This window comes from Diceros bicornis, chromosome 5 (assembly GCF_020826845.1).
Source record: "Diceros bicornis minor isolate mBicDic1 chromosome 5, mDicBic1.mat.cur, whole genome shotgun sequence".
In the NCBI taxonomy this organism is placed as follows: domain Eukaryota; kingdom Metazoa; phylum Chordata; class Mammalia; order Perissodactyla; family Rhinocerotidae; genus Diceros; species Diceros bicornis.
Window position 1 is genome coordinate 62599316 of NC_080744.1, and position 21823 is coordinate 62621138.

General features: G+C 47.8%; 1 protein-coding gene across 3 annotated transcripts in view; it reads right to left on the minus strand.

Moving 5' to 3' along the window:
- Positions 1-10163: 10163 nt before the first annotated feature.
- The window catches only part of ANP32A (acidic nuclear phosphoprotein 32 family member A), a 38656-nt gene continuing 26996 nt past the window's right edge, over positions 10164-21823 (minus strand). For all 3 annotated transcript variants that reach the window (XM_058541943.1, XM_058541942.1, XM_058541944.1), the window contains exons 2-7: positions 17936-18085; positions 17574-17696; positions 14856-15054; positions 13405-13502; positions 11645-11708; positions 10164-11382 (exon numbers count right to left, since the gene is read on the minus strand). In XM_058541943.1, the coding sequence (XP_058397926.1) occupies positions 11321-11382; positions 11645-11708; positions 13405-13502; positions 14856-15054; positions 17574-17696; positions 17936-18085 (696 nt within the window). In that variant the 3' untranslated portion in view covers positions 10164-11320. The remainder of the gene's footprint in view (positions 11383-11644; positions 11709-13404; positions 13503-14855; positions 15055-17573; positions 17697-17935; positions 18086-21823) is intronic.

The following is a 21823-nucleotide window of genomic DNA, read 5'->3' on the forward strand; positions in this document are numbered from 1 at the left end:
TAAAAACAGACAATCCCAAAAGGTTACATATTGTATGATTCCATTTATACAGCATTTCTCAAATGACAAAATTATAGAAATGGAGAACAGAATAGTGGTTGCCAGGAGTGAAGGAGGGATTGGGGGCAAGAGGGAAGTAGGTGTGGCTATAAAAAAGGCAACATGAGGAATCTTTGTGGTGATGGAAATGTTCTGTATATTGACTATATCAGTATCAATATCGTGGTCATGACATTGTACTATAATTTTGCAAGATATTACCATTGGGGGAAACTGGGTGAAGGTTGCGCAGAGTTTCTCTGCATTATTTTTTACAACTACATGTGAATCTACGATTATCTCAAAATAAAAATTTCAATAAAAAAAGAGAAGCAATAAACTGGGGAAAATATCTGTAGCAAACACATAAGACATGGGATTCATAAACTCATTTTACTGAAATGAGTTTAATATCAATATTTTAATAAATCAATATAAAAATAGTAAAAATCCCCCCAGAATGATAGGGAAAAGGATGTGGACAGATAATTCATAGAAGAAATACAAATCACTAATAAGAATTTGGAAAAAGAAATGTTTAACTTTAATAGTATTCAAAGGAATACAAATTACAATTATAATAAAATACAATCTTCCTCCTACGAAATTGGCAGAAAAAAAACCTAAATTAAAAAAATATCCAAAGTTGACTAAGTTACAGGAAAAAAAGCACTCTTATAGACTACTTGGGGTATGTAAATTGGTATAACCTTTCTGGAAAGCAATTTGCTAGTGTTAAATGTAAAAAATGTTTCTAACTTTTGACCTAAGTTCAACTTCAAGGAATCCATCCTAAGGAACATCAAAATGTAGTCAGTGATGTATCACAGTGATGTTCACCTAGCTTTGTTTGCAATAGAAAAACTTGGAAACAAGCCAACATTCAACAATAGGGAATGATTAACAGTTTATATATAGTACATACATACAATGGAATATACTACTAACTAAAAATCATGTTTTTAAGAATATTTAATGGCAGGAGAATGTTCAAGACATGTTAAGTAAAAAAATATGCTAATATGTCGTTTAGTGACTTTCTGTGGGTCTTGTGATTACAGATTAAAAATTTTTATTTCTACTTCTCTGCATAGTCCAAAATTTCTATAATAAGCTTTTTTTTTCCTTTGGTAATACAAGAATAATGTTAAAGTATTGTAGTTGAATATAAAATATAAAGTTAATGTTTTAGGTGATTAAAAAAATCATTCATGGGCTGGCCCCATGGTGTAGTGGTTGAGTTTGACGCACTCCACTTCAGCAGCCCAGGTTTGCGGGTTCGGATCCCAGGCACAGACGTATACCACTCATCAGCCGTGCTGTGGTGGCAACCCACATACAAAGTAGAGGAAGATTGGTACAGATGTTAGCTCAGAGCTAATCTTCCTCAAGCAAAAAAAAAAAAGAAAAAGAGGAAGATTGGCAACAGGTGTTAGCTCAGGGCGAATCTTCCTCAGCAAAAAATAAAAATAAAAAATAAAGAAATCATTCATAATCTAAATTCTATAATAATCTTTGTTTTTCATGTTGTCATCACATGATTATTTCATTCTGAAATTTTTCATACATACAGAAAATCTGAAAAAAAAATTATACATTAAACACTCATATAGTTACCACCTAGCTGCCATAATTAACATTTTGCTATATTTACTTTATCACATATCCATCAATCCATTTTATTTTTTTATGCATTTCAAAATAAGTTCCAGAAGTCAGTACACTTCAGCACACGTATCACTAGCCAAAGTTCAATATTTATTTATGGGTCTTAATTTGTTTGGTTAAAATTTACACACAGTGAAATACACCAGTCTTGTTTGATGAATTTTGACAAATGTATACATATGTGTAACACATCTAATCAAGATATAGAATAATTCCATCACCCAGATAGTTCCCTCATGCCCCTTTCCAATCAATCCCCAGACCCATGCCCCCAGAGGCAAACCAGTGTTTGACTTCTATCACCATAGATTAGTTTTGCTTGTTGTTAAATTCCATGTAAGTGGAATCACACAGTATGTGCTCTTTTGTGTCTGGCTTGGTTTTGTTCAGCATAATGGCCTTGATATTCTTCCGAGTTGTTGTGTTTATCAGTAATTCATTTATTTTTACTGGTGGGGAGTACCGCCTTATATGGATATATCACGATTTGTTTCTTATTCGCCTGTTGTTGGACATTTGCGTTGTTTCCAGTTTTGGATTATTACAAACAAAGACGCTGCAAATATTCGTGTACAAGTCTTTTTGTGAGCATGTTTCATTTCTGTTGAGTAAATATCTAGGCGTGGAATTGCTGGGTCAGAAGGTAGGTATACAATTATAAAATTAAAAGAAACTGTCAGAACTTTTTCCAAAGAGGTTGTAGCATTTTATGCACCCACCAAATATACATGAGAGTTCTGGTGGGGGTGAGTGACAACTCATCGTGGGTCTGATGTGCATTTCCCTGATGGCTAATGATGTTGGGCACTTTTTCACGTGCTTATTGGCCATTTGTATCTCCCTTTGTGAAGCGGTCTGTTCCGATATTTAGTTCATTTTTTCACTGGGTTTTTTGTTCTTACTAAATTGTATAGCATGTAATCTTTTCATATGACAATAAACTTTATATACTGTTCTTATTTGTATGCATATTAATTTGTTTTCTGTTCTTTTCAATAAATATTATATCATCATATTTCCCCTTGTTTCCCTCCTAGACAGCAGGAAACTTCCTATTTTAAAGTGTTATACGCCTTTTTCCATTCTGATACAGTTTTAGGATTTATCAGTTTTGATGGCTATTGATGAAATTTTGCAAAATTTAATTTGTCACTATAAAATTTCAAGGGACACCTCAAGTCCAAATTGTGCTTCAGTCTGCCATCTTGAAATAAGGTAGGAGGTAACCCTCCCTCAACACTGTAGTCCCTCCCCATACCTCCTACTATGGCTGGCATGGTGGTCAATGACTGCTTGTTTAATATTTTCTGTAGTGTGGTCCATTTCACTAAATATTGATCTGTTGGGTAGAATTTGACTCTACGGTGTCAACTGAACCATTGGTCTATCCTGCTTTTTAAGATGCCTCACTGTGTCTTTCTGCTCTCCTTTGCCTTCTAAGGAATTGGATGGCAACAGCTTGGAGCTGGTCAGGAGCAGAAGGACTGTGTCAGGAACCTCAATTATGGAGGTCAAAGGGACTTCCAGAGGCCAATCAAGGTAGGCCAGAACACGCAGAATCTGGATAGGGTTCGAGGAAGCGGGCATATTCTTGTTCCCCATCACTGCTTCCATTTCTCTTCCCTCCTCCTTTAAAGATCACAACTGCAGTTAAAGGGCCTCTGTTGCTGTTATCTGCCTCCTGATTAGTGAGGACTCTAGTAGTTGGATCATTATCTTTTTTCCTATTATTATTCCTGTCATCATTCCTAGCAACTTCAATGACCTCAAGGATAAACTATCCAAAACCTTGACCTCTCAGTTCTGCAAACTCCTCACCTCCAGTGAAGATCTGCTTCTCCACCCCACCTCAGACACCCACCCCCCAGTCAGATCCTTGACCTTCTCACAAATAACTGCCCCACCTAGGACATCTCCACTCTCCCACTGCTGCCTCTTCTCCTTGCAGCTCACCTACCTTGGTGTTCCCATCCCAACGATCCTTCAACCCAAGCAGTTCTCCAATCTACTGACCTTCTCCCACGGTCTTACTATCAGTCATGGCTCGCTTCCTTCCTTAGCTGATTTAGAATTCATGATCCATCTTTACAATCTTCTAAACACCCCATCTTCCTTGCCCCATGTTTTATGCATTATAATCATCTAGCTGGTTAAACCCAACCGCCTGCCTCCTCGATGCCTGCACTCAAGCGGCTGAGCCATGCTGACCAGTCCCTCTTTAAAGTCTTGGTCACCAGTCACAGGTAAATGGGCATTCGCTCCGCCCAGGCTTCCCGAGGGTGGTTGTTTTCCCACCCTCCAGAACAGCTGTCTCACACCTTCTCATCTCTCCTCAAACCCCTACTCCCATTCTGCCCCTCTTTGCCCCCATCCACTGATGACCTTGCCTCATATTTCCTTCAAAAGCAGATAGAAATTCTGCCATCTTCCCTCCACCAAATCTACCCACCTACCTGATTGATAGCCTTTCTCTCCCTTCCCTCCTGATACAGAGGGTGAAGTGTCCTTTCCTTTACCAAAGGCTAAACTTCTATTTAGTTACAGGCCCCCATGCTTCTGATTTTCTCCAAGACTCTCTCTGTCTCTTCCACATCATTGATGCCTCCCTCTCTGCTGGATCATTCTTATCAGCACACAAACATGCCGTGTATCTCCTCACACTTCTGGGAGGTAGATACTACAGAGAGGTGGCTTGTCCCAGGTCACTCAGACCTCCTGGCTCTAGCCCAGGATGGTACCACTAGCTCTGCTGCCTCTCCCTATTTTTCGAGCATTGGAAGGAGCTCCTCTTGACCCTTCAAAACATCTAGTGTCCCTCTCTCCAGAGGTAGAGATCAATTCTCCTCGTTCCTGAGGTTCAAATCATTTTTGTTGCAAGACATCTGTTCCCAGGGACTACAGAGAGACTGGTTTTGTCACAGACTTAGAAGTCTGGAGAACTGCAGAGACGAGTGGGAGGACCGTGCTGGGCCTGAGAGCTAGAATCTTGAGAAAAGGTGTGAAATTAGTCAAACCAAGATTTGGAGGCGATGAATCTTGATGCAGTTGGTTCTAAGCTGCACAGGACCTGAGAAGTGAGGAAACACCTCTGTACTTCATGCCAGGAAGCTGTGGGTTCTAATGCCAGCTCGTTCCTTCCAGGCTGTGTGATCTGGAGAAAGTTCCAAAATATTTCTGAACCTCAGTTTCTTCGTCTGGAAAGTGGAGAGAATAATAACTACCTCGAAGAGAATTCTGCCATGAGATGAAATGAGATCACACCTATCAAGCTCTGGCCACATAGTGAGCACTCAATATAGATTACAGTCCCGCTTGCTTAACGACGGGGATATGTTCTGAGAAATGCTTTGTTAGGCTACTTCCTCTCTGTGTGAACACAAACCCAGATGGTACAGCCTGCTGCACACCGAGGCTATATGGTACTAATCTTATGGGACCACTGTTTATGTTTATGCAGTCCGTCCTTGACCAAAACGTCGTTATGTGGCGCATGACTATAGTTTTATCTCTGCTTCCCTACTGGCCCAGCTGGATTACCCAGGCAGTTGTGGGTGTGTATAGACCAGGCTATCTGTCTACACACTGAGACCTCAGAAAGTCATTTTGCCAATTCCTCATCAGTCTGCTCCTGCCTCAGCAGAAAGGCTGTTTTTCCCGCAGTGACCCTTCCTACTGCCACCACGGGGTTTTGGCAGGGAACACCTTTACTAAACTTTGTGCTCAACAGAGACATAACTAGAGGCCTCAGGCAACGAGATAAAGAGTGCAACAACCAGCTACGGACTAAGGCTGTCAGAGTCATTTATCTGCATCGCTCTTCTTATAGGACATAACAGTGACTTGTCTGCAATCACCCAGCCAGTCAGTCTCAAGCTGGGACGAGAACCCAGGTCTCCTGACTTCTGAACCCTGGTCAAAACTTGTAACACCTTCCGAAGGCCATCAGCAAGGTTTAGGATACTCCCAGAGCAAAAATCCATTTCTTTTTACAGCTAAGATTTTCCATGAACTGTATCACGACTCAGTGGGTTGATAGAAAGAGTGAATTTTATTATAGGTAAATTTTCAAAGGGAGGAAAAAAACTCGTAGATTATCTTTTTTTTTGCTAAGGAAGATTCGCCATGAGCTAACACCTGTGCTAATCTTCCTCTATTTTGTATGTGGGTCACCGCCACACCGTGGCCGCTGATGAGTGGTGTAGGTCCATGCCCAGGAACCGAATCCAGGCCACCAAAGCAGAGCACGCCAAACTTAACCAGTAGGCCACGGGGCCAGTCCCATGTAGATTATCTTAATTACCAAGTGGCTTTTAGGACTTTGGCCTTGTTACAGAAAATACTTATGTTGCTTGGGCTTCTTTTTCATAAAACTGGCATCTCTCTTTTTTAATAGCAGTTTTTGCTTTCCACTTTGCAATGTTCTTTCCTATCTTTTGCATTGTCTCACAACCTGAGAGATACACAGGTCGTTATTATCATCCCCTTTCTACAAGAAGTGTGCAAGTCAGGGCCGTACCAGTGGCATAGCTGTTAAGTGCGCGCGCTCCGCTGCGGCTGCCCGGGGTTCGGATCCCAGCATGCACCGACACACTGCTTGTTAAGCTATGCTGTGGCGGTGTCCCATATAAAGCAGAGGAAGATGGGCACAGATGTTAGCCCAGGGCCAGTCTTCCTCAGCAAAAAGAGGAGGATTGGCAGATATTAGCTCAGGGCTGATCTTCCTCACACACACACACAAAAAAAGTGTGAAAGTCATGTAGACACAGGTTCAAATCCCAGGTCTGTTACTCACTGCCTGTGTTAGTGTGGCGGGTTACTTAACCTCTCTTGAGCCTCACTTCCCTTGACTTTGAATAAGCACGGCCATAATACCTTCCACACAGGCTGTGGTGGGTATTGAGTCTAACAGAGCGTTTCGCAAAGATCCCCACTGGTGAGAATCCTCTGAGTACTAGTTAAAACACAGATTCCTAGGCCCCAATCCAGAGCTACTGAATCAGAATTCCCAGGGGGGGAGGCCAGGCAGTCTGACAAGCCCCAGCGATTCTTATCAGTGAAATTTGGGAAACACGAGGTTGATTTTTATGAAGCACTTATTGTTATGTCTGGCACTAAACAGCTAATATCTATCAAGTGCTTATATGTGTTCAATCTTTGAAATGGGGAAAATAATGACAACCACATAGGGTTATTATGAGAAACAAACAAAATAATGTACGATGCCCAGCAAACAGTAAGTTCTAAATATGTATTAGTGTCCTCACTTCATTGTATTAGTTAGGACTCAGGCTGAAATGGAATCATCCAGAGGCTCTCTCCAAGGGATTTGTCTCCACAACTCCTGGCCTCCATCCTCCCAGCCCAGGACCCATAGCAAGAAGTTTCTCATTTTCCAAATTCCAGAGACCAAGCCTTATTTAACCAATTTGGGTTCCAGGCCCTTCCTTGTACCAGTCACTATAGTCTAAGTTTGGAATATGCTGATTGGCCAGGACTGGGTCACTTGCTCCCCAGGAACCAGAGAGGTGGCGGTTAGCCCCTCTGCACTTCAGAAATGGGAATGGTTCATATCCACATGACTCCTTCCAGTGGTCCCCTCTAGTGTTTCTGCCAGACCAAGAGGAACTGATGCTTAGCAGGCCACTCCACAGACGTCCCCTGCATCAGCTCCCCAAAGTCACACAGTCAGTTAGCAGTCTATGGATGCCCCATCAGGTCTGAATCTTTCTCCAGTCCCTCCCCTGCTGGCAAATTCGTGGCTTGCCTTATGGGCCTCCGTTAGGCTGATTCAGCCTCAGACCTGCCCTCATCTGTCCAACCATCTCCAGCCCTCTCCTCGGCCCACTCACCCCTGGGCCCAGCCTGCCACAGGGGCCTGTCCAAGGGCTGGTCCAGGGACTCAGGGCCGCCATTGTCCAAAGCTGCTTGTTAGGGACCCACCGCGGGAATCTTTCCAACTATGAACAATGAGTTTCTGAACCAGGATAAAAAAAGCCTTTGCGAGTCAGCAAATGAGACAAACTGAATTGCTCATCCCCCCTTCCCTCATCTGCCTGGCTCTTCTAACATAGTGGATAAGAACAAGGTGTCTAGTGTCAGAATCATAGGTTTGAGGCTTAAGTGCCACTTACTATCTCGGCTAGTTTTCTTACTTCTCTGAGCCTCAGTTTCGTCTATGAAATCTGTGCAAGGGTTAGGGGAGGCAATGGATATAAAGCATATCATACAGCAGGAGCTCATAATCTAGAATCATCATTATTCCTCTTTTTTCCAGGCACTGGTCTGCATCAAGAAATGCACACCCTTTCCAGAGGTGATCAACCTCGGACACTATTGGGAAGCCAAATCCACTGTAATATTTAAAAACACAGGGTGCACTCAAAGCACATGAAACACAGATGCGCCATGGTGCTCACTACATCATATCCATTCGAGGCTTGGCTGCGTTCGTCCTGGAAGACTGTGCATCTTCTGCTTCTCACCACAGCTGGCCCCCCTGCAATCACACAGTGCAGTGGTATGAGATATGGTGCAGAAGCCCAAGCATGGGAGTCTTGAGTTCCAGGCTTGGCTCTGCCACTGCCTTGCAGCGTGACCTTGGGCACATCACTTGGCCTCCCGGCTTTTTGGTTTCCTCTTTTGTCCAGTGAGAGGGTTGGACTGGCTGAATTCTGAGGGCCCTTCCTCTCAAGGGTCTGTCCTACAGCATTTGCTAGCCCTCAGTGGGGAAACCTTGCTCACCGGAGCTGTGATGGGTGAGGGTGAGGGATTGCTTCAACACAGTGGGCTCATCAGGTGGTCGCAGCTCAGGGGAGCAGAAGCTGGAGGCTCTAGTGTAAGGGGAGAGGGCTGGCTCTGGAACTACACACCCCTGGTTTATTCCTGACTGCATTATTCCTGGTTTATTTTCTGGCTGCAGGACCTTTGGCAAATTCCTCTCTGAGCCACCCGCACAAGGGTAATGCACCTACCTCGTGTGGCTGAGGATTCAATATGAATGAGACGCTGCATATAAAGCCTGGTACCTGGCACGCAGCAAACACTCAATAAAGGTCAGCTCTTACTGCCTCTCCTCTGGCTGAGCTTTCTCTTCCTCTTTGCTTCATGACTAAGTCTGATGACATGGAAATAGCCCAGATAGATCTGGGTCTCACCCTGGCTCCACTCCTTACCTCCAAGTCACTGAACCTCAGTTTTCCTCATGTGTAAAATGGGCACAGTAAGACCTTTCCTCGAGGGTTGATGTCAATGCTTGGTATGATTGATACAGATAGGGTTTTCCTCCCTTAGACCCATCAGCATTAACCCATTCATCATCATTCATTCTACCTTACATTGTATAGCATTTATTTCTGTATCTACATGAGTCAACTGATCCTTATAGCCTTCTGGAGAGTCAGGGCCAGAAAACCCGAGGCCAGGCCAGAGCATCTCTTGATTGCACCCTACTCCCATGTTTAGACGAGCTCCGAGAGACACAGAGCACACCTGCCTGGTTCATCCTTACAGTCCCCATCTCCAGCACAGCACCTGGCCTCTGGGAGGCCACCTTCCCATCCTACACCTGGAGCCAGAGCATGTCTGTCTGCTCCAAAGAAAGGGACAGTAGGTGCTAGGGCACTGTGCAAAGCATCGGGTGGGTCCCTCTCCTGGAAGGCATTCACTGCTGGAACCACAATGACTCTAAGACACACTAGGGCTTGCCGTGGGGTTCAAGGCTGTAAGGCTGAGAATGAATATATGTGTGTATATATAAACTACCAAAGAACATTGGTATAACCCTTCTGGAAAACATAATAGAAGTTTGCACATTAGCCTTACAAATGTTATCTTTTGGTCTAACGACTACTTCTAAGAATTTATACTAAGAAACCCCCCAAAAGTATAACAGAATGTCCACTACAGCCAAACATCTATTTGGTTAAAATTAAGCAAATCAGACTAGTTAATCAACTACTACATAGCCATTTAAGATATATGCTTTTGAAGACTCTTTAGAGGTAGAGAGAAATTATCACACATTAAATAAAAAAGGAACAAAAAACCACCATGTAAACCTCTGGGTTTGTGAAATAACTGGTTTTATACATTCCTGAGGATTTCAAGCATATATTCTTTTTACAGTCTGAACAACAAAACAAAGAAAGATATTCAAAATAAGGTTCCAAAGTTGGCTTAATTTTTTGATTGTTTTGGTGTTTGGTTTTTTAATAGCTCTTTTTATATCTTTATCTCTTTTTTCTCAAAATGAAGCTTTTAATGAAGATAAGACACCAACCACTGAGTCTTGCCTTGAGACTCAAAGCATCCAAACTTAGTATCAAGTTACACATCCTCTGAGAAAAGCTATTTATCAGGTAACCAGTGAAGCTTCCACTGGTCGCCGAGCAGCTTATCTGGAATGCATCTTAGAAGCACCAATGGCCTGTTGGACTCAAAGAAGCCATCCCCAAAAAAATTGTATAAAAAGATTTATTGAAATTTATCAATGACAAACAGACATAAAACTCAAAAGTTTGGCTCTTCTGAGGGGGAGGAGAAAAACCGGGGCCGATGTTTTTTTATACAGATGAAACACGGGCTAGGGAGTCACACGTCACTTCTAAAGCAATCCAGAAGAGGGACATGAAAACACACCTGTACATTCACTAGGAATTTGCAGTCATTTCAGATTTCCACTAGGTAAGAAAATACAATTTTGCATTAGTTTTTCCGTGCTCGGGTGTATGAAAAAAAAACCCAGCCGACATGCACGCCTCCCGCACTGAGGCTTGTAGAAACGGTCTAAGCATAGAAGTACAGGTGGAAGAATTCTCTCGTCATTTTGTAAAACAAAGTGTTCTAATATTTTACAGAACAAGATAGTTTTTTTTTGAATCTTTTAAAGAGGTTGAAGTTTGAGGGTTTGCTTCTCTTTTAATTATAATTACCAAATCCATTTTACTCATAACTCATGAGCCTGCTGTTTTCAGCTCTCTGGCTCATACTCGTAAGAGTGACATCAGGGTCTTCTTTGCAGAGTGAAGCCCACCACCATCTGTGAAGAGGGAGAGGGAATGGGAGACGGGGAGCGTCCCCCAACCAGTGCCAAAATACGCCTTTAGGTTGCTATTTACAGACCAGGGCGTTGGATGCCTCTAGCAGGCCCAAGAAATGCAGAAATCACGTGAACCAGAACAAGAGGTAAGATGTGGCTGGTGCCCAGCCCCTCCTGGGCTTTGAGAAACGAAACTGGGGCCAGCCACGGCCTTCCAACCAACTCAAGAGACGGGAAATACCAAGAAATGTAAGAGACCTCCAAATCATCCTCTCCGAGAGTAAGGAACAAATGCTCACTTGGTGTGTACTCAGCTATCGCATTTACAGGGACAGAACCAGACACAAAGAAAGAGTAGGGGAAAAAAAATAAAGAGTGGCAGTAAAAATAGTATTTTATTCCACCCCCTCCCACCCTCCCTCCCCCCACAACCCCCAGTACACTTTTCCCCTCTCGTTCCCACAGCAACGTTACAATCAGAAAAAAATAAGTTTCGGGGGGCGGGATTCGGGGGGGGGGGGTACGGGTAAAAACAGTCAAATCACAATAGGAATTTTTCAAAATAGGTTATTCCACTTAGTCATCATCTTCTCCCTCATCTTCAGGTTCTCGTTTCCGCTTCTGACCCCTTTCTTCTTCTGGAAGAGTAAGAAAAAGGCATTTAGATTAAACATTGATCTGCCTCTAACCCAGCCCACCCGCTGGGAAACCAGGGGACCATACAGCCAGGAAGCTTTGCCAACGCTGGCAAACTGAGGCGGGGGGTCTGCAAAGCCAGGGAGGCACCTGCGGCCTCAGATGGGCCCGTTCTGCCCACCGCCAGGTCCTCAGGGCCTCATCAATCTATTGTCAACTGAAGGGGCCAGCCTGCAACCAGCTGAGAGTAAAAAGGTGCCATACCACCAAGATCTTCTTCATCTTCCTCATCATCTACTTCTCCGTCGTTATAACCTTCTTCATCCTCCTAGGAGAGAAAACAGACACCAGACATTAGGAATGCCTGCAGCCTAGGGACTTGCTGAGGAAGCCACTTTCCCTGACACTGAACTACAATACTTGCAAACAATGTGTGCGGGGGAGTCCTACCCCGAGGTTTAGACTTCCCGACCTGAAGCCCCCTATAACTCACGCAGCTTTCCAGTCTGCACGCTCTCAGGAGAAGAGTTCCCCAAGCCGGTTCTCTGTCAGGTAAAGTAGGCCATCCTTTCATCTGTCCTCACTCTAGTTTTGGTTTCAAGGGAAGACCCCGGTTTCGGCAAATCCAGATTCTGTGGGCGAGTCCAACCTCCCCCTACCCAGTCCCTTCACCATCTTGCCAAAGTGGATCACTTGGCGGGGAAGGAAAGGGAGGATAAATTCAAGCCCCCCTGAGGACATCATCCCCAGGTCCTTGAGATGCAGCAAGCGCGTGCATTCATTCTCAGCACCCGACCCTTGCTTTATGCTGCTCCTGAAGTTCCACGCTGGTTGAACGTCTCCATGCTGGACGCTGTTCCTAAAGCATCAGGCAGCCCATTGTTTAAAAGAAATGGTGATAGACTTCTTTTTGTCAAGGGAAATATCCTTTTATAATGTCACCAAATAGTTCCTTAACCAGTGTGTTTGCTAAGAGTCTGGTTTTTTTGTGCGTGTATAAGCTCTCCTTTACTGGAAGCTGGAAATCTGCAGATGGTCAATGAGATTACAAAAAAACAAGAAACAAAACCTGCATGCTGTGCTCCAGCGACAGGAAGCGCAAGACGAAAAACCCATTAGCCAACACGACTTACTGCCCTGGCCCGGGGGACCTGTTTTCCTAAGTCTTTATTTTTAAAACACTTGCAATACTCTTCAGAGGTGAGCCCAGCAGCCTGCACATCGGGAGAAGAGAAACCCAGCCACTCAACGAGGCAGGAACCCCCGACCTCACTGGCTTTTCCATCTGCCCCGACCTGCCTCTCCATGCCTGCAGTGGGCCGGCTGGGAGATCCTGCCTGAGCGGGCTGTGTGCAGGGGTGCCTGTGCCCTTGACTGAAGAAACGGGCTCAGAAAGGTCAAGGAACTTGTCCAGGGACACACAGCCAGCAAGTGGTAGAGCTGGGACCCCCCCTCACAGACTGTGCTCTTAATCTCTGTGCTATATGACCCCTCACAGACAGGTCGCAGACCTTGTTAAAAAACTGGGAGCCAGCCAACGTGTTAGGACAATGGCATTATTTCTACTGTGCGCAGGGGACCCTTGTCACTCTCTGATTTGGGATCCAGCAGTGGCCTATCCTGCTTCCCATCAGTTCAAGGCAGTCTCTGATTTTCCTGACACACTGTAAGTACTCAGTGAATATCTGAACTAACATATGAATGCAAAAAGGCAGGCAGTGGGAATGTGGATTCTGTGAGAACCAATTTTCACGTAGAAATGAGGGCTAGGCTTTACCCCAGCAGGTGAGTCCCCTCCTCACCTGCCTCCAGAATCCCCCCTCTCTACCCCTCCTACAGCCGGCTGCAAGTCTTGCCTCCCCCAAACCAGCGCAATAAGAGGCCCTGAAAATGGACTCAATTGCCCAACCAGGGTTCCCGGGCTGCCAAAGGCTGGGCACTGAGGCATTTAGTGGGACTGACTCAGACGCAGCAAGTAAGGGGGACTTGGGGATATGGTACCCCCACTCAGCCCAGCCTCTTACCTCCTCCTCTCCACTCACGTCTTCCTCTTCACCTTCCTCCTCCTCCTCCTCATCCTCCTCGTCTTCCACTACCTGAGCATCTTCATCATACTCCTCCTCTGTGCAGTGGAAATGGGGACAAGAAGAACGGAAGTGGCGGTGAGCTGGCCCCTCCCTCACACAGCACAGGACCCAGGCTGATGGGCCTGACACGGGGCGTCCGGTCCTCAGTGTAGCGCCCAGGACCCTCCCACACCCACCCAGGCCCAGAGCCTGGACACTCTAATGTGAGTGAGCACATCCTAAAGTAATCCTAAAGATAAGCATCCTAAACTGTCCGCAAAGATAAGCCACCCTCCCAAGTTTTTCAAAGATCCCTTGTGGCGGTTGAGACCACAGGGAAATTGCCAGATCAGAGGAACAAGTTATAGGGCCTGGGAAAGCCGAGAAATGAATTCATTTAGAAAGAGCATCTAACGAAACTCCCTGCTTTAAAGGTAAGAGATCTGAGTCCCAGAGGCGAGAAGTGACTTGTTCAAGGTCACACATCCAGTTAGCTGCGAGCTGGGCCTAGAAACCTGACTGTAGGACTCCAGCCCTGGGCCTTTTCTGTCGCATCACAGGATGGAACACACTAAGGCAAACGGGGGTCTGAATATCTTGCAAAATACTTCCACCTAACAAGGAGAAACAAAATCTCGTGTCTGAATTACTCAGGCAAGCGTCTCCATTCTCAACCTGACTGGCCATGAAGACCTGCAGGGAAGCCGCACTGTGCTGGGCCATGGGTAGGGACGGGAGGAGGGGCTCCTTTCTCCTTCTCTCCTTCCTGCAGGCCCACTGCTCGCGCACTGCCAGGGAGCCACTGCAGGGAGCCAACGTGCTGCCTGCAGCCTCCTCCACCTCCAGGGCCCCTGGGGCTGCGGAGTCCACACCCCTCAAGTCCTGGTCTGTGGTCCTGTGGGCTGCAGCCACCAGGGGGCCCCACGACCTCTCCAGCTCATGACCTCACCTCTACTACTGGACACCTAGATGGGGAAAGGAGCCTCTCAGGCCACACCCCACCCTCCTGTCTCTCTCACCCCCTCCCTAGGCGAGTGTTTGAGGCCAGGGTCACACCACAGAGAGAGACTGTTGAATCTCATTCCCTGGCGGACTTTGGAAAAGAGAAAAAATTGAAGAGAAGATTCAGCTAGATGGTTTCTAAGGTGTTACAATGCAACTGGAGAATCTCAAGCTGTTTTTCTCTGGGGCTCATGCCCTGTTCTTTTAGGGGAGTCAACCAACGAGACATCTTAAGGACAATGGTAAACGAAAAAGACAGCCTCACTCCCCTCCTTAGTTCTGGAAAAAGGTTGTCAGCCAGCTGGCCCCTCAGTGGCCAGTGGGGGCCTCCCAACAGCCAGCCCATCCGCTCTGTAAAGCAGGGAGGAAGCCCGGGCCTGCCCTGGCCCGTCCCCTCCATCACCCACCGTCCTCGTCCTCCTCGTCGTCGTCCAGGCCCTCCACATAGCCCTCGGCGTCTGAGTCAGGGGCCTCCTTGTCGTCCCGGTCGTAGCCGTCGAGATACGTGAGCTGCGGGAGGAGCTTGAACACATTTTCTCTGTAGTCGTTCAGGTTGGTTACCTCACAATTGAAAAGGTCTAAGCTCTTGAGGTTTTCTAACTTTTTCTGCAAGCAGAGAAATGAAGTCAACAGTGAGCAACGTGTGGTAGGTGAGGTGAGGGGTAGTGACGAAACACCCCCCAGAAACAGGTGGGGGTGACGTGTGACAGCGGGGAGAGCTCCTGGCTCACAAGACATAAGGAAAGTCTGATCTGGCTCTGCTCAGCCACGAGGTAACCCCTGACATATCACCCCTGGTTGGGGGGCCTCAGTCTTCACCTGGAAATGAGGGGCTGCACTTGAGGATCTTTAAAGCCTCATCCAATGCTAACACTTCTGTTCTCCAGCCACAGCTTTTACCTCAACAGTGACTGGCCTGGAATTAACCTGGGCTCTCCTGGTGCAGGAGCCAAGAGCTTTGCTGCTGCACCTGTGACTAAGGAGTCAGAGGGGAACTAAAAAGGTAACATGAACTAACAACTAACTTCTTCTGCCTCTAGTAATGATGGCGATGATGATGGTGACACTTAACAGAGCACTTTATGTACTAACTCAATTTATCCTCACAACCCCAACAAGGTAAAATAATTATTAAGTCGCTTTATAGACGAGGAAATGGAGGGCAGAGAACTGGGATTTGATGAGCCAGCCCAACTCCAGACTTGTGCTCTTACTCTGCAATACTGCCTGTCAAAAGGGGCAAGAGAAAAAACGATGGAGGATCTGGATTTTGTTGGAAGAACTTAACCCGACTTGCTTTGTTAAAGCTTTACACCAGAGGGGTTCTAACCCATATTATGCCTGCTTGGTGGCTGAGGAAAATGAAGCCCAGGAAGTGCAAGGGTCACACAGCTGGCAAGAAACAGAAACATTTCGACTTCCCACCTCACGTCTTCAAGGCGCAGGTACAAGAACACCCGTCCCAGGCTGAGTCCCAGTTCCAATGGGCCAGGCCTAACTAGGGAGTGAAGTCCCTCAGGGTCAACGTTGGGAACTAGGTTGCTCTCTCAGGATCTTGTGATAGAGACCTGGGCGTGCTCAGCAGAGGGTCAAGGGCGGGGAGGAAGTCAGGCTGTGGTCTGGGTGGGCGAGCCCAGGACTCCCCAGCCAAAGGCAGTTTCCCACCCACAGGAGGCAAGTGTAACACATCACACTGATAACCAGGGAAGGGGAAGCTACAAAAACGTGTATGGTCTGGCCGGGGCGGTGGGGGGGGAAGCACAGTGTGTGTGTGTAGGTGTGTGTGTCTATGTCCGATCTCTAACAGTGACTGACCACAATGTTTTATATACTCGATCCTCATACCTCGCCTCCCAAAACACACACATACAGAACTTCAAAGCTTTTTCTTTTCGTAATGAAATTCTGAAATCAAGACGCCCAGGTAGATCAAGATAGTTTTGCTTTCCCCTAGGAAATGTGTGGAAGACAAGTTCTACGGGCAGCTTATTCTAGTGGCTGACCCCATGCCACAGGTGGACAGGCAAAATTTGAGCTTGGAAAAGAAATGCCAGCTTCGTGTTCTGTCACCCTGGCCCATCAACCAGCTCCCCTAGAGCATCCACAAGCAGTGCTTTTTGGACAAGACCCTACAAACCCAAACTGAGGGATGTCCCGACCTGCACAATATATACCCAGAAGAGGGAAATGTAGCAATTTGGCAAAAACATCCCCATGGCCTTTTCTTGATCTGAGATGCATGGTCTATGAAGTGATTCTTCTGTGTGTATTTACAATAAGCATGTTTACTTAATGTGGTAGTACTTTTATATTCCAAAAAAGCTATTACTTAATGACATAACTTGTTGACACAGTTGATTTTCTTGAAATCAATGGAACATAGTCATTCAGATCTGGGTAATGTAGCAATTGTTATTCTGACCATGACTTGCCCCTTTCTGGCTAGTGAAATCAGGGAAGTTTGGGGTGTGTTCAGCTCTATGAGGACAAGTAAAGGAGCCGGAAACGCTGCCCAGGTCTCTGAGGCCCTGGTCACCATGTGACCAAGGACTGGAGACCACGGGTCACTCTTCCCTATGGCACATAGAGGAAGTTCTGCGTGAGGCTCCCATACCACACAGCTCTCTGCCATCCTGGGGGGCCTGTGTCAGGACCCACCCGGCTCCCACGGTTCAGAGGCACCAGCCTCAGGCCAGTGACCCACGCAGAAAAGAGGTGTCCACCTCCAGGGTCAGCTTAAGTCCTGGACGTCTCCTCCCTCCCCAAAGAGGGACAATGAGGCATGCTGTAAGCTTGAGAAATGACAGCTCAGGTTTCCAAAACTGAGCAGAAACTGTATGAGGAAACGCATCAGACAAGAAATTGAGGTCCAGGTCTACCCTTCCACCCCACCCCACCTGCCCAGTTTGGCTATGTGACCTTGGTCAAGCTATTTCACTTCTCTAGGCCTCAGTTTCTCTACAGATGAAGTAGAAATTACCACTCCAACTCTATCTCATAATACATGACAGTCAAATAAAGGAAGATAAGTCAGAAAAAGGATGCTATACAAACACAAAAGCAGTACCCCTGATCTCAAGCCTGCCCACCTCCTGCCGCGGACAGGGAGGACCCACATGACTCACCAGTGGCTCTATTGTGCTGAGGTCTTTAATTTTGTTGCCACTTAAATTTAGATGTGTGAGGTTCGGACACTTTTCTGCCAATACTTCCAGGCCCCCTGAGATTCTGTTATCGCTTAATTCAAGCTAAACAAGGCAGGAGAGAAAAAGTAGAAACAGCTCTTAAAATGAAGGCTCTGGGCTCCACGCCGCCCAGCTCTCCGCAGACAGGCGAGGAGGGGAAAGTCGTCTCGGGAAATCATCAGGCGTGTTGGTGCACGCGCCTGGCTTCACCCTCAATTATGCTCCCTGAACACAAAGTAATGACCCCTTCCCCCTCCCCACCCCCGCCTCCCCGTGCACACATGCTCCTACACTCTGTTTACCTTCTTAAGTTTGTTTAACTTTGGTAAGTTTGCGACTGAGGTGAGGCCTACGTTGATTGTACTTAAGAACTCCAGTTCTTCAAATTCATCTGTGAGGCCTTCAATTTTGCCTTCATTCGACCGACAGTTGTCCAGGACAAGCTCTTTCACCTGAAAAGGGAAGGGCAGCATGAATGGAGGCGAGGAATGGAGGCTGAGGCAGGGGAAGGGTGTCAGGCCTCCTTGGAGGACAGGGCGACAGAGCCAGGATGCAGCCCATCATACGCTACAAAGAGCACTTCTTCCAGCTCTTCCGGAGCATGGCACTGCCAATGCCCACCCTGGTCCTTCTGCCTCCAGCAACAACATGGCGGCGGGGGGAGGCGAGCAGAGCTGCGAACCAGAGGGCCACTCTGAACAGGAGCCTTTGGCCAGACTGGAGAAGACAAACTCAACAAGCCCTGCTGCCATTGGCAAGGATGGCAGTCTCATTCCAATCCACTGCCACACTCTTCCAAAACTCCATTACAGAGTAAAACACCATGGTCCCCAGCTTCCCATGGGCACCAGCCACACCGTCAGATCCCCTCACCTCCATGCCCGTCGTGGCCCCAGCCTGACCACGTTCCCCAGGCCACCTACCTACTACTTCCCATCCTCAGTCCCGCCTCCCTCTGTGTGCTGAGGGGTCCCAAGATGCACAGGTGCGCTCGCTCTCACCTGCTCCTGCCACCACAGTCAAAGCCTGCCCACCGGGCCTGGCCTTTGTCACCATGGTCACCGGCTTGGCCTGCTCCACAGTAGTGGCAGCAGACCAGGGACTCCTCCAACTCCCCATTCTCTAGACCAGTGCTGTCCCACAGGACTTCCTGCGACAATGGAAACCTTCTGCACTGTCCAAGAGAGGAGCCACTAGCCCATGTGTGGCCACTGAGCACTTGCAATGTGGCTGGTGAGACTGAGGAACTGAGTTTTAAATTTTATTGAGTTTTAATTAATATATGTGTAAAGAGGGCCGGCCCATGGTTAAGTGCACGCACTCCGCTACTGGTGGCCTGGGTTCGGATCCCGAGTGCGCACCAATGCACCGCTTGTCCGGCCATGCTGAGGCCGCATCCCACATACAGCAACTAGAAGGATGTGCAACTATGACGTACAACTATCTACTGGGCGTACAACTATCTACTAGGGCTTTGGGGAAAAAAAAAGGAGGAGGATTGGCAATAGATGTTAGCTCAGAGCCTGTCTTTCTCAGCAAAAAGAGGAGGATTAGCACGGATGTTAGCTCAGGGCTGATCTTCCTCACACACAAAAAATATATATATATCTATGTGTAAAGAGACACATGTAAGTTACCATATCAGATATCAAGGCTCTAGACTTTGCTCTTCAGGGTCCTGAGAGCAGATGTGCACAGAATGGAAATCCACAAACCCAGGATAGACCCATACTGAAATGCCTAGATTGGCAAAGTCCAAAAGTTGGTCTTTGAGGGCACCTCGGTGGCCCTATCTCTCCCCTGACCAACTCCCTGGAAGCAGTTTTGCCCTGTTAGAGTTCTCAGATTCTCCTCTCTTCTCTTCTTACCTAAAATCTGGGCCTTAAATCCTTTACTTCTAATGAGGTAGAAAGAAGTGATAAAATGCTACCCTCTCTTTAGGTTGTTAAAAGGCAGACCTGGCTGAAGGTGAGATTCCAGGCTCCCATACAGACGGCAGGGAGACAGGCTGAGGAAGAGTAATCAGGTCTCAGGCCTGAAATGACCCAGAGGGGTCAGCAAGGGAGGCCAGGGTGCCTGGCTGTCTAGGCAGATGCCCAGAGTCAACCACTCCCGTCCCAGAGCAGTCTGGCTGCTCCCTGGCCTTCCAGGTGTGTCAGGCACCTTAAAGGCGACCCCCTGGCTACATTTGCTGCTCGACACAGCATCCCAGCCTGCCCGCTCCCTGCAGCCTCCAGGAAACACACGCTGATGTCACCTGGACAGGATACCTGCCTGGATTCCACCCACCGGTCACACGGTACAGGCTTGTCCTTCTCAGTAGCAGTCCCACATTGTCTGAGGGAGTCATTCCTGCCCCTCAGAACCTTTTCTTCTCCTGGATAAGCAGATGCGCCTCCTAACCAGTCCCTGTCCAGGGCTTCTCCCCCACTGAGCAGGCCAATTTGCCTAGATTCTTCCTGCAGGGCCCAGGATGACCACCTTGCCATGGTCCTCCAGATGCCCCTCCCTCTTGGGCATCTCTAGGCCAAGTGCCAACTTGAGGGACCAGAATCCACAGTAGGTCAGCTCTGCCCTCCTCAGTCCACCCTTGCCAGTGGACAGACTAGGGGAGCTCAGGGCACATGTGGGCTGCAGAGCCCCACAGCTGCCCTGATTTCTTCTTCCCTGGTAGAGAGAGAAGCACACCGCTCAGCCCAGGACAGCAGCAATTGACAGGAGGGGCCAAGCTAGGTGCCACAGCTCTCTCCCAGAGTTATCAAGCTCTCGGCCAAGGCACTGGCGCCAAGGTCCACCTTTCCCTTGGATCTGGGACGGGAGAAGTTAAGTCCTTCCCCACTCTCCCAGGAGAGGCCAGGTGTCCAGGTCAAGCCACATTCTCAAGGTCACTGGCAAGAGTGCCTGGGAATAAATCCTGCGAGGCCTGTTGCCCTAGGGCAGGAAGTTGTGTAGAGCCAGGAAGCCAGGCCTTAGGGGAGCAGAGCAAATGAAGGGAGATCGGCTGTACTGGGGGAGGGAGAAGCCCCTCCCTCGGCTGCAGTGAATGCTGGAGTCACAAGGCCCACAGTCGTCTTTAGTTACTCGGTTCCCTGGAAGGCCCTGGGAATTCTTTAAGCTCCAGCAAAGAAAGACAAATTCCAGTCCACCCTCAAAGATTTCAGACATGCGGTTTTTCTACACGGGTCAAGGGCTTCTCCTCTTACGGTCATTAGCCAAGGAGAAGGACTCAGTAACGGGGAGGCAGTGCTGGGAGTCAAGGGAATTCCTCCCGGAAGTCGGCCTCTTTCCTGGAGAGGCACAATGCTGCCTGGGAATTCTATAGATAAATAGGAGGTTCCAGTTCCAGCTCCCAGCACCACACCCAAACTGGGGCTATTCCTCTTGGGGACAGATGAAGCCACTACTATAAATGTTTTCATTAATGATAACCAGGCACACTCCAAGTGCTTCAGCCGCACTGGCTCATTTAATCCTCACAATCGCTCCATGGGGTATTCTCCTGTCTTACAGCCACAGGAGAACCACCTATCCTAAAGTCCCAGGAATGGTCACAGCAGGGTGTCCCCTGGACCGAGGGGGTCAGTGTTGCCGCAAGATGAGGAAGGGCACCTGATGGCTTCTCCGATGTTCCCAAACGTGGGGCACAGGCTCTCCCAGACCCCCCAACTGAATTGAACAAGCTCCCGACTGCGCCTGCTCCCCCTAGCCCCTCTTCTAACTGTTCCACCAGCCGGGTGGGGGCCACTCCCAGCAGTCTCCACCCTGGTTACACTTCCTCAGTAACCAAAGCACAAAACCCAACCCAGCCCTCGCTCAGATGACGCTGCAGTCAGCGAGCGGGGATCTGGAGAGGGGCTGGGGGCTGGGGCCCTGCTTTCGGCCAAGTAGCAGGAGACTGCTTCCAACCACTTGGGAAGAAAACCCTGTGTGTCTGGAGGGCCGGGGGGGGGCTGTTACAGGTCCGGGTGGGGGGCCTCTGGCATCCCCACGGTTTCTGCATTTCCTTCCTGGCAGGGGTTTCAGCCCTGTTTGGGGTGAGATCAAAGAGGAGAGGGAGAGGCCTAGGCTTAGACGCTGAGGTTGCTGATATCACCAAAAAGCCCAAATCAGTCGGGGAAACCCACTGCTTCTTTGTGGGGTGATGTGTCACACTGGAGATGGCAGGTTAGCTGACTATGAAGTGTCTGAAA